Source organism: Prionailurus viverrinus, chromosome C1 (genome assembly GCF_022837055.1).
Source record: "Prionailurus viverrinus isolate Anna chromosome C1, UM_Priviv_1.0, whole genome shotgun sequence".
In the NCBI taxonomy this organism is placed as follows: domain Eukaryota; kingdom Metazoa; phylum Chordata; class Mammalia; order Carnivora; family Felidae; genus Prionailurus; species Prionailurus viverrinus.
In genome coordinates, this window is record NC_062568.1 from 55918489 (window position 1) to 55931794 (window position 13306).

At 38.2% G+C, this 13306-nt stretch overlaps 1 protein-coding gene and 1 long non-coding RNA gene across 6 annotated transcripts in view; one reads left to right on the forward strand and one right to left on the reverse strand.

The window, feature by feature from the left end:
- The window catches only part of LOC125171918 (uncharacterized), a 57115-nt gene extending 47154 nt beyond the window's left edge, over positions 1–9961 (forward strand). The window contains exons 2-3 of the long non-coding RNA XR_007154497.1: positions 8191–8311; positions 9009–9961. This is a non-coding gene — a long non-coding RNA (uncharacterized LOC125171918). The remainder of the gene's footprint in view (positions 1–8190; positions 8312–9008) is intronic.
- The window catches only part of ITGA6 (integrin subunit alpha 6), a 77143-nt gene continuing 70870 nt past the window's right edge, over positions 7034–13306 (reverse strand). For 2 of the 5 annotated variants that reach the window (XM_047869164.1, XM_047869169.1), the window contains one exon: positions 7034–9116. In XM_047869164.1, the coding sequence (XP_047725120.1) occupies positions 8955–9116 (162 nt within the window). In that variant the 3' untranslated portion in view covers positions 7034–8954. Of the gene's footprint in view, positions 9117–11257; positions 11438–13306 lie in introns of those variants that run through there. The other 3 variants (XM_047869165.1, XM_047869166.1, XM_047869168.1) reach the window with 3 other exon arrangements.

A 13306-nucleotide genomic window follows, 5' to 3' on the forward strand; every position in this document is an offset into this window, starting at 1 on the left:
CACCCTTGCATCCTGGGAATAAATTGCACTTGATTATGTTGAATGATTTTTAAATGTATTGTTGGATTCAGGTTGCGAATTGTTGAGGATTTTTGCATCTATGTTAATCAGAGATACTGGCCTATAGTTCCCTTTTTTGGTGGTGTCTTTGGTTTTGGTATCAGGGTAAATGCTGACTTCATGGAATGATTTTGGAATTTTTCCTTATGGGAATGGTTTGAAAATAATAGGTATTAGCTCTTCTTTAAATGTTATGTAAAATTTGCCTGTGAAGCTGTCTAGTTCTGGACTTTTGTTTGTTGGGAGTTTTTGATTATTGCCTCCATTTCATTGCTGGTAATCAGTCTGTTCAAATTTTCTATCTTCTCCTGCTTCAGTTTTGGTAGGCTACTTGTTTCTAGGAATTTATTCATTTCTTCTAGATTGTCCAGTTTGTTAGCATATAGTTTTTTGTAATTCTCTTAGAATTCTTTGTATTTATTTGGTGTTCGTTGTTATCTGTACTCTTGCATTTGTGATTTTGAGCTCTCTACCCCCTCTCCCCCCGAATCTCCTAGAGGTTTATCAATTTTGTTGACCTTTTCAAAGGACCAGCTCCTGTTGTCATTGATCTGCTGTATTGTTTTTTTAGTTTCTATATCATTTATTTCTGCTCTAATCTTTATTTGTTTCCTTCTGCTGGTTTTGGGTTTTGTTTGTTCTTCCGGGTTATTTACACTGATGTGGGTGTTATCTAGTTGTATCTATGGAACAAAATGAGGCTAGGATCCTCCTACTCTGCCTTCTTCCCCAGAAGTCAGGGGTTAGCATATTTGTCCAAGGTCACACAAGTAGGAAGTGGCAGAGAAGTAACTTAGACAAAGACTTATCCCTGAAACCATTGCTACCCGAAGTGTAATCCATGGACCAGCAGGTTTGCAGCACCTGGAGCCTGTTAGAAATGTTGATTCTTAGGCTCTGTTGCAGACTGCCTGAATCAGAACCTTCATCTTCACAAGATCTCCAGGTGATTCTTGGCTTGTTAAAGTATGAGGAGTCTGCTCATAGCCACTCTGCTGATTGAGACTTCCTATCCGTGAGGCAGGTGCCCTAGAACTTGGGTTCTGTCAGTAATTTGATGAAGCAGAACCTGTCTTCCTAGGGGAAAGTGCTCATTTTTTCGTTTTTGCCTTTTATAAGTCTTTCAGTCTGTGCATTATGACATGTCAGAGGGAGAAATGGGAGTTTTCAAGCTGTTCTTCCAGTAGTAAACTCTAATCTTTAATGTTCATGATGTAAGTCAAGCACAAGATGGGCCCTGTGAGCATTTCCTCTTCTGCATAGCAATAAAGGTAATAAGCAACAAAACGGTAGGGCACCCTCCCACTAAAGGAAACCAAGGAATTGATAGTGTGTGTAAAGAACTGAGAAAGCATTTTAAAAAGGAACCTGCTTTTTTTACATTCTTCCATTTCAGAAAAAAAAAAAATCCAAAATCAGTACAAAGCAATTTCAAGATGCCTACACACTGACTTTGTGTGCATGCCCCAACCCCAGCCTACATTACAGTTATTGTATTAAGGGGTAAGACACAGAAATAAGGTCAGTCTTATTGTACAAAGTAACCTATGTTGATAAGCAGTTCAAATTCAAGACTTCAGTTCACAGTACTTTGTAGTTAAAGGTACTTAAGTTTGTAGGTTGTAGCTATAAGACCCACTAGTAAATCATGGGGTATGATAGACATTGAAGAGTGAGACAGAAGATCAGTGAGAATCAAAAGAAACTGTGTCTCCCCATCTGTGAAATGAGGAAGTAAAACTAGATTTCTCTACTTCCTTCCTACTTTATTTAATGTGTTATGATTCTACATAACAAACAAGTGTAATTACAAAAACATTTAACAAGCACTTCCGAATCATCTTATTTACTCTTTACCAGAACCTATGAGAGGGGCATTTGAGTGGCTCAGTGGGTTGAGCGTCCGACTCTTGATTTTGGCTCAGGTCATGATCCCAGGGTTGTGGGATTGAGCGCTGCATTGGGCTCCATGCTCAGCGTGGAACGTGCTTGAGATTCTTTCTCCCTCTGTTCCTCTCCCCTTGCTCATGCTGTCTCTATATAATTAAAAAAATATATTTTTTAAAGAACCTGTGAGGTTCCTACTATCAGTCCTGTTTTATAGATGAGGAACCTGGGGCACGAACATGTCAGTCACTCAGCAGGTTATATTCTAGGAGCAGAAGCCAATTCACACTCAGCAGTGTGGCTCGAGCCTTGCTCTTATACACCCTGACCACTTGCTTCCTCTCTATGGCAAATATGCCTCTGGCTTCTCAGCTTTTGTTGCTGGTGCGGTGGAAGCACCATAAGCAGAAACGAGGCATTTCCCATGAGTGAAGAGCCCTTTCCATAAATATCCAGGCCACCCAGTGACTTCTAAAGCAGTTGTCAACATCAGCTGCACTTTGAGTCATGTGGGGAGCCTTGAACAGCACTGATGCATGGGTCCCATCCTGAGATTCTAACAGAGTCTATCTGGCATGTCTAAGCATTGGGATTTTTTAAAATTTTATGTTCCTTAGAAATTCAAATGTGCAGCCCAGGTTGAGAATGACTATTCCAAATTTTCCGGGAATGGGGTTGGTTCTGAAGGCAAGTTCTACCCACATAGGATCAGGTACTCCTCTTATGTCAACCATTGATATCTTAATGCAAGATTTTAAATTCTGTTACTTCTATAAAGTGAGTTCATCTGTGTTTGACAGCACCATCTGTTGTTTTATCTAAACATTTTTCTTTCTTATAGTCTTTTAAGTATTGCAGTATTTTATTACACTACTGGTAAGAGTTAAAAGAAAGGGAAAGAACACAAATTGATTCCTACTGAAAGCATCCATTACATTATTTTACTCTTTGGGAATAACTTTTTCACAAATTCTGATTATGATTTTTGGTCCATTCTATACAAGATCTGGTAAGTAATATTATGTAGACAAAAGGCAGTGGATTTTATATTTAAAAGTATAAATTAGCTATCATGCCATCCAACCACTTTTTTGATTAAGTATTAGTTATCATATGGTAAGTTCCACAAGAACAAGAATCAAGTCTGTGTTACTTCTGTATCTCTATTGCCTTCCATAGACGTTGGCCTGTAATAGGTACTTTAACAAGTTCTTTATGACTATTGAATGTCAAAATAAATGAATTATAATAGCTTCACATAACGAAGAAACCCAAACTATTGCATACTTCTACCCAAAAGTGACCATAAAAGAAAATAAATCATACTTTTGTTAAGATCCTCTCCCATTCTTAGAGGTCAGATAAAAGGTATGGGGAGGACTGTGGTAATGATAGAGAATTTGTGTGTGTGCGTGTGTGTGTGTGTGATTTTTTTTTAAATCAAGGTATAGTTAACACATGGTGTTAGTTACAGGTATACAACATAGTAGACAAGTCTATACATTATCCTGTGCTCATCACAAGTATAGATGCCATCTGTCACCATAAAATGCTATTACAGTATTAATGACTGTATTACCTGTGCTGTACCTTTCATCCCTGTGACTTACACATTCCATAACTGAAAGCCTCCATCTCCCACTCCCCTTCACCCATTTTCTTGTTTCCCCCCCACACCCCCTTTCCCTCTGGCAACCACCAATTCTCTGTGGTCATCTGTCTCTGCTTTGCTTTGTTTTTTATATTCCACATATAAGTGAAATTATATGGTTATCTGTCTTTCTCTGACTTACTTCACTTAGCATAATGTGCTCTAGGTCCACCCATGTTGTCACAAATGGCAAGATCTCATTTTTTTATGACTAATATTCCACAGAACGTAAATACCGCATCTTCTTTATCCATTCGTCTATCCGTGAACACTGAGGTTGCTTCCATATCTTGGCTATTGTAAATAATGCTGCAGTTAACATAGGGGTGTCTGTGTCTTTTTAAATTAGTATTTTTTTCTTTGAGTAAATACCCAGTAATGGAATTACTGAATCATATGGTATTTCTAATTTGAGGAACCTCCATACTATTTTCCACAGTGGCTGCACCAATTCACATTCCCACCAATAGCACATGAGGGTTCCCTTTTCTCCACATCCCCACCAACACTTACTTGTTTCTTGTGTTTTTGATACTAGCCATTCTGACAGGTGTGATAGGTGTGGGGTGATACCTGATTATGATTTGATTTGGATTTCCCTGGTATTTAGTGAGGTTAAGCATCTTTTCATGTATCTGTTAGCCACGTGTGTCTTGTTTGGAAAAGTGTCTATTTAGGTCCTCTACTCATTTTTAATTGGATTATTTCTACTTTTGGTGTCAAGTTGTAGAAGTTCTTTATGTATTTTGTATATAATCCCCTTATTGGATGTTTCATTTGCAAATATCTTCTCCCATTCAACAGGTTGCCTTTTCCTTTCGTCAGTTCCTTCACTATGCAAATGCTTTTGATCTTGGCATAGTCCCAATAGTTTATTTTTGCTTTTGTTTCCCTTGCCTGAGAAAACCTGGCCAGAAGAATGTTGCTAACTAAGGCTGATGTCAAAGAGATTACTACGTAGGTTTTCTTCTAGGAGTTATGATTTCATGTCTCCCATTTAAGTCTTTAATCCATTTTGAGTTTTTGTGTATGGTGTAAGAAACTAGTTTTCCCAGCACCATTTATTAAGACTGTCTTTTCCCTATTGTATATTTCTGCTTCCTTTGTCATAAACTGATAAGTTTGGATTTATTTCTAGGCTCTCTCTTTTGTTTCATCGACATAGGTCTTTTTTTGTGCTTGTACCGTAGTGTTATGATTATTATAGATTCGTAATATATCTGGGATACATCCCTTTAGCTCTGTTCTTCTTTCTCAAGATTGCTTTGGTTTGCCATCTGTTGTTTTAGGTAAGCTTCCTATAAGAGGTCTCATTTGTATGTGTATCCCCAGAGTCTATTACCATCCTTAGAAGTTTTACTTCCAACTGGAAGAAACAGTTAAACGACATCTATCTCCATTTCACAATGACAGGGTGTTAGCAGAATATTCACTTAAATCTATCTACTGGTTATTGGTGAATTGAATGCTTATCTGCTAAGCTCTGGATAACAAAAGAAGTAATGTCATCCCTATAGTTTGAGACTTTTTTGTGAATGTTCTAGAAGAATGAATAGTAGGAAATTTTATCTGATCTCTGCTAACATGGGTCTGTTGCTGCCCATTTCCATGCAACAGACAGCCTGAGAGATGGCATCAGAAGGGCAGAGACTGATGCCCATGAGCTCCACTGACTTATAAAATTTGCACTTGACTCCTTTACTCCAGGGTCCTCATTAACCATTCCCTGGCTGGTTATATACTTTGTGGCACCTTCTCCACCCTCACACTGTGCTAGACCAGTTTTCTCACTCTGATTTGTGTTTTATAATTCACTTATTCTTGGAGGATTTAACCATGAATCCTTTCACAACTGTCCCTCTAGATAGGTCTGTTGTTATCACCTTTTGCACACCTGGCCTCAGCCACTGGTACTCAGCACTCAGTGCTCCCCATTCTAACAGCTGGGCCTTTCAGAGTCAGCGAAACCTTTTTTTTTTTTTTTTTTAAGAGAAAGAAAGAGAAAGAAAACACTTGCCATTTGACCAGAAGCAGGAACTACTAGGAGAACAGAGGCCTACTAGCTTTTTTTTGCGATAGCTACTGTTTTGAAATCATTCTGAAGTTAATTTTCTTCATCTCTTTGAACCTTGCCTTCTCCTTGGTGGTTGAGCCATGACTGGACCCTACCCTTAGGTGTTATAGAATTGCCTGTAATCATTTACTTTATGCTACCCCACCTGATCACAACTTTCATACATTCCTGTTTTCTTAGCCCTCAGGTTGTATTCATGTGGAACCCAGCCACCTATAGCATTTCACTCTTTTCTTCAAAACAAAACAATCTGTTAATCCCAGTCTGTCTTCCCACATTGTCCTTTCATAGGTTAGTGTACTGGAGATCACTTCTCAGTAAGATATTTTCACTTAGAGTAGAAGGCTTGGTCTTATCCTTACTCCCCTGGTCTGGACAATTTAAAGCATTCCCACTTACATCTCAATAGTCTCAACTAGTCTCAACCCCAAGGGCATGACCCAGTGTGTGGTTGTGGCAAGTAATCTGTAACCAACAACAAAACGTCAGTGTTTGTAAATGGATCCCATTACTCTACAACTGTCATTTCTAGGCACTCCTGTATGATTTTTTAAGAGGGAGAGAAAGGGGTAGAATCCCTGGCGTCCTATAAAGCATTGGCACGATGTCCAGTGCAAGTCATTTATGCCATCACCCTAGCCAGGCCACAGTACGGACACTCTGAGTGATTACACACTGTAGTAATTAATCTGGGCGGATCCTTGGGACTGTGAATAAGAGGTTCACAGCCACTGGTCTGTCATTAAAAACTACCACATTTCTTTGGGTGGTAATACCGGTCTGATCTTCAGAGAACTAAGACTACAATTCACTATATAATACCAAATAGAAAACTATTAATTTACTAGACAGTATATTTTGCATTGGAAAATTATCCAGGCCAGTGCATGCTGTGTTATCTGAGCACTACATACATGCCTTATTTTTATTTATTAGATTGTGATAAACCAGCTAGAAAAGGTTCATAAAATTGCTTAAATCTAAACAAAATCCTTTGGTGAAGAAAATATTTTCAGACTGGTCAATTTTGTCAGATCAGTCCTTGGTGATCAGTAATGACACATGTCACATCCAAAATACCTTCTAAGAAGAAAGCAACTTTGCCCTAGGAACTTTTACTCTTCATTCCATGGTATCATTGCTAAACGACATCTCAGTTTGTAGGCATCTTGAATAAACCGTCTTTAAGATCATTTTCTTTTGACATCAACTGAACAGTAGAGCCCAAAGGAAAAAAAGAAAACCTTCAATCATATAAAATAAAAACCTCAAATACTTCAGTTTGGCTCCATGGAATAAAAAAAATTCAGGTTATAATTTTAGAGTTTGTTTCACATATGTAATGTGGTGTTACTAAGCAATGAACACTTTCATAAAAAATTTATTTCACACTTTTATACAAATATCCACAGGTATTTTCTAATCATGAAATAATTTTACAGTGCTAGTTAGTATTAAAATGTATCAAATGCAAACAGACCAGTGACTTGACTTGAGATGACATTTTTAACAATAAACACCACTACATTCTTGTTTCATTGTTGTTGAACCACCCTTCCACCTCCTCCCTCCCTTTTATTCATTTTTTTTTTATAACAAAGGTCTGTAACACTCAAAATACCAGCTTCTTAGCAACCTAGAAAGACAGTGCATTAGGTTACAAGTTACCTAAGGAAGAAATTGAGATTTCAAACACTGGTATGACCGATTTTAGAGAAATTTTTGTAAACAAAGTATCATTTGTAAAACTGTCTTTGTGAATGAAAATCCCAAAGTACAACAAGAGTATCTTAAGGGCATACGATTTCTGAAAAGAAAAAAAAAAAAGCTCCACAGCAAAAATGGCACATATAGCTGTATTTTGTTCTTTTGAAAGATTGAGACACTGCTTATACTGTATGCAAACAAATTAGCACCTGCTTGCTATTATTCCCCATATAACATTTTGAAATTTTTTTAAATTCAGCTGTACTACCTATTCAATCTCTGTTGAATGTATAAAAATGCCACTTCATTCTTATAATTAAGCCATTTAAAATTGTGGTTAGTGCAGTCCCAAAGTAATTTGGGGGAATACAGATTAGGGGAGGAAACAAAGTTAAAGACAGAACATTGACTCACTGTTTTCCAACATTCAAAAACTTAAAAGCCATGATGTTCTGACTTTCGGTATCAGATACTCAGTAGTCTCATGCTGGATCAGTCTGGATCTGCCAGAGGCACCCACCATTTCTTTCAAGTCCTGATTATACAATACTTGCAGTAAGGACTAAACTGCACTGAAGTTCAGCAAACGAACACATTATTTCCAAGGGTTCCTGAAAGTTACAGCACAAAATGCAGGACACAGGGCTCCAAACTCAGAAGTATCCACTGTGTGGTAAGGATTAAACCTCTATGGTTAATTCCTATTTCTTAAACATTTTGGGTCTGGAGGAAGGCGTGTAAGGGCTATCATGAAGGGAGATGCAGTAGGAACTTTATAAGGAATGTTGTTGTTGTTGTTGTTGTTTTGCAGTAAATCCAAACCAGTGACAATCCAGGTTCTAATTCTGATGGTTTAATCCAACTGAAGAGAATCTTTGGCCTGTCAATGACAAAATGGTTTATAAAGAAGAAAAAATAAATACCATATACAAGTAAGTATAACTAGCATTCAAGTCTGTTGCACCTGTGTGTTTTAGTGAAAAGGAAGCATGAAACCTGTATGTTATCTAGTGTGAGTATTCACACATCTAGGAAATGGGAAAAGATGGCAGGATGGCAGCATCACCTATTGCACATTTAAGAATAGCACTTTAAATCGAAATACAACTCCCCCGACGGCATAGTCTTGTGATGAGGGACAGTTAACTTGCGAGTTCTCGAGTCCTATGGGAACAATGTGTGCAGAGGCAGCGCCAGGTTAGGACCAGTCTGTTAGCGCCGAGACGGGGAGCCCTCTTCAGCTAGGCTAAGCGGGAAGATGTCACGTGAGCGCCACCCGGCGGTCCCTGTCCCGGCACGTGTAAGTCAGCCACACCAAAACAACAAAGGCAACCCGGAAAGTTAAATTAAGGCAGTGAAAGAAAAATCCATTCCAACAGTCTTAAATTTGGCTGTGCAAAACCGGAGCCTCAGGCTACATGACCACGTCCACAGTTGAAACTGCTCAGTTCGTACTGTGTGTAGTCTGTCTGAAGTTAATATTCCAGGGATGGAGCAGCCTTTTAAGTCCGTTTCGATTTGAGTTGGGAGGGGGAGGGTGCAGTTTGGGAACTGTGAAGCTTTTTCTGGCCCCCTTTAAGAGTAGCTTTCATTTTCATTCCACCTTGTGATCCACTGTTTTTTTTCAAGGTTATCATTATATTTTTCATCTTTGATCTCCCGCTCTTCCTTCCGGATCCTCACAGCATGGTATCGGGGAACGCTATCATCGTACCTAGAGCGTTTAAAGAATCCGCACTGACGAAGGGGAAAGAGAAACAGAAACAAACTAAGTATCTCAAGACAAGCAAATGCACAAAATGGGAATGTCTAAGCTTTCTGTTCAGCTACGCCTACCTTTGGATGAAGGGGAAAAAATAAACATGGTTTCTTTTAAGAAGGAACCAGTAGGTCCAAAAGACATACCAGCAGTGGGGATAAACAGAAGAGAAGACAGCTGTTAACATTGGAAGAAAAGTCCGTTTTTCCATTGTGTCTCTACTAACAAACTTAAGAGTTATGGAAAAATGCTTCCATTTTTTATAATCACGATATTATATGTTAAAGATCTAATTTTCAGGTTAAAAAGATTGGTCTTTAAAAATGATATTCTAATAAAGGCCATAAACCAAAGATTATTCATACCCCTTTCCCACTAACAAAATGGAATCAGATCACAAATATTTTACAAATTACTATTTAAATATGCCAGTGTTCAAATGGGCCAATTTAAGAATCTTCTCTCCTCCAAGGCTCAGCACATATCTCTCATTAGCTACCAGGCAATTTACACTGCCTGGATTTCCTGTTGTGCTTATAAATTAAGCTGTTTCATTAATAAATCATGTAGTAACTGTGTCTGTAATAAAATCAATTGTGTACCACAAAGAACTTGAGGACAGTAGCACTACATTGAATTTCCGAGCACCCCTGATTTTTTTGGCAAAGGAAATTTAACACTTAAATTATTAATGAATATATATTTTATTCATTTTTTTAAAAATATTCAATCTAATCGAAAGTAGATTTTTATTGAGAACATATTAGGAAGTTTTTTACTCAAACTGAATTTTTAAAATGAATAAAATATACGTTTAATGAAACAGATGTGTTTTCAATTTAAAAATGCAGATAGAGGGAAGATGAGGAAGACAGTTGGGGAAGACAGTTGGAAGGGTCAATTTGTATCACGTAACAGGAATGGAACATTTAGATGTTATAAAAGTGTCACAGGGCAAAGTAAAATTATATCCAGGCATCACTAAATCAATAGGAAAAACTGACCAAGACATTTTGTTCTAAGGCCATTTCTACATTGGACTCCATAATTATTCTGTGCAAAAAGCCAAAATACCTATCAATTACAAAATGTGGCTCTTGCTTCATTTAGACAAAGGAGGAAATCAAGGGTGGTATGTAAAACTGAAATGGAAATGCTGGGGTTCATCATGACAATGCCATGGAAAGGGATTGTGGAGTAATTCTATCCTCTCATGCCCAGAGAAATGGAAAAAGGAATTCTCACCAATTCCTGTTTCCATGGATCTACACACAAGAGAAGCAAAATACATGAACTTAAAATCAACCAAGAACCAAAGTTGAATAAAATCTCTAGGAACATGAAACAAGGTCAAACTCCATTACAACAACATTGAAATAGTAACTGTCCAGATCATTTTTATATTAGAATTTTGCATAATGAAGGTCACTTTAGAACCATCTTCTGAAATTGGCCATCATGTCCACCATGTCAACAACAGTCATAGTTTGTTGTAATGGTCTTTGACCTGTAGTAGATAAGCAGGAAAAGGAAGTTGCATGCTTAGCTAGCATAAAACAATTTCTGAGCAACAATAAAAGCATTCCAAGCCCTCCCCCATCACTTTATAGCAAGATCAAAAAAGACAGAAAGCCTTCTCTTCCGGAGAAACACAATGTTTCCAACATGCAACAGGTTAATTAGGCAGTCAACACAAGCTTCTATCTCTGGGAAATTCCAAAATGGACAAGAAACCAGTCACGATTTCTTATTCATCTTTGAAATTCCAAGTGGGATGCTAGGTACTGGATTGACAACACATGGCAAACTGGGCTACTGTGGAGGGCTAATGCCTCCTTTTGTGTGTACATAGATTACAATCTTCTTCATTGCTGTGGGTGATGTTTGATGACAACACAGAACAACTCACCTGCAACAAAAGATTCTTTGTGCATTTCTAAAAAATAAAAAAACCCTGAGCTTTCAAGTGAAATAGAATAAATCCAAGCAAGGCAAGCCAGTGTGGACATTTGGAAACATCTGTTAATGGGACACACACAGCAAGCTGTTGCTCTTAAAGTTAGCCACCACAACCATAGCACGTCCCACAGCTAGCAATTAAAAAACATTGATCAATTACCAATTACAGAAGTAGATCAATACTATGCATCAGAAGTAAGCCTCTCTTTATCAGATGGCTGAGCATGGATCTCAGCCTTGTGATATGTGGCATCATAATGATCTTTCTTATTTCTCTTGAAGAAACCACACTATAAGGAAGCAAGGTATTTAGTCAGTTTTACAGTTTTGTATATAAGAGCTAAACAAAAGCAAATCTCAGATGTTAACCTGTTTTCTATTTATAGCTTGTTTATTTACAAAGAGACCATGATGGATCAGCCAAAAGTGGACCGCCACCCGCACTATGTTACACGGACAGCGACCAAACCAACTCGATTCTCATGGGTCTCTGGTCAGATACTTAGATGACATTACTCAGCTGATTTTTGTATTTGTAACAAAATCCTGAGGACAAAAATCATTGTAACGATTATGAATATGAACTCTAAAACAGGCAAAAGATTGACTTTTGCGTTTTACTTAGACAAAGGTTAAGGAAGTTCTCTAAAATTTAGCACAAATCCAAATAAAAAAAGATGCTGTGTTTTTCTGCCTTTCACAGTAACTTGTATGGAACAAATGCCATCTACTTGAAGCCTTTGGATTTGTGGGTAAATCACAATATAAATTTGAATTTACCATCATGAAAGAATGATTGCTGTCATTTTCCCAAATTCTGAACCACTATGAAACCCTTAAGTGGTAGGAACCTATGTTCTTCAGGTTAAGTCACTCTAAATGAACACAGAAGTGTAATTCCACTTTCTACTATAATTTCCTTCATTCAATGATGGAGAAATTTTTTGGTCTACTTGTTCATAAGGCTATGGAACTGCCCTTTGAAACATAGCTTGGTCAAATAAACCTGCCCTCCTGGAAAACTGTGCTTCCTAGCCTGGCAACTCATGAAAGTAAAAATCTAGGTCTGTTTTGTATAGCATGCTAACTACTAAGTACATGAGAGTATTCAAATTTAAATGAAAAATACCTCCGTCGCACCAGCCACATTCCAAGTGCTCAGTAGTCACCTGTGTCTCATGACTACACATTGCATAGTGCAGCTGCAGAACACTTCCATTATCACAGGGCGTTTTATGGGCAGCACGGATCTAAACTCTCTATCCTGGTGTTTACTTGTGACTCTCTCCATTTAATACACAGTGAACACACCCAGCCAACTTTCAGTCACACATGCCAGGCAACAGGGTGGGGAGAAGGAATGAGCCAGGAACCCAAAGTCCTGGTCCTGCCTGCAGTTTGGCAACATTCTTAATATCCACAGGCATGAGCATCCTTGTTGGCACAATTAAAGCGACTGGACCAGCCTCAAGGACTTTTTGTCTTTATCTTCCAACAAAACCCTATGTAATATCCTGGAATTTAAAGCAGATATCAGAACTACTCTGGTTGAAGTGGGGATATTTGCACTAACTCCCCTGCCTCACTTCATCTTGGCACCTATGTGGATGTGTAAAACTCACTTTAAAGGCCACTGAACCAGAGTCCTCTCTGGCCCTCCAGTTCTAGGATTTTAACACATAAAAACAAATAGTTCACTTTCAGAAAGAAGAGTATCCGTAAAGTAATAAAAATGATCTTCATGGAGGGGACATAGAGGTTGTCTGAGTTGCACTTTTGAGTTCTGGAGACTTTAGAGCTACAAACAACCCATGAGATCACACAGTCCAATGTACGTACTAAAGAGCTAAAACAAACCAGTGCCCTGGGGAGATGAAATGATTTGCCTAAAATTATACGGCTTGGGTTTCTTAACTCTCAACCCACTGCTATGTCTCACCCTCATTAAAGACTGCCAATAAGACCTGCTCTGAAAAAGACTGTCTTTGTGACCTCCTCCCAAGAGTACATGACGGTCATCCTCAGATATCAAACCTCAAATTCAGTTTTTGATACCAAAATAGCTTCCAGAGCATCTCCTATGGCTGGCTGTGCTGACCAGAGAAACCTACTGCCTAAAGTGAACATCAGAGGTAGGATTGGCTAATGTCCAATTCAAGGAGGAGTCTTGGCATGAACAATTACAAAGCTTCAATCACACATTTGGAGG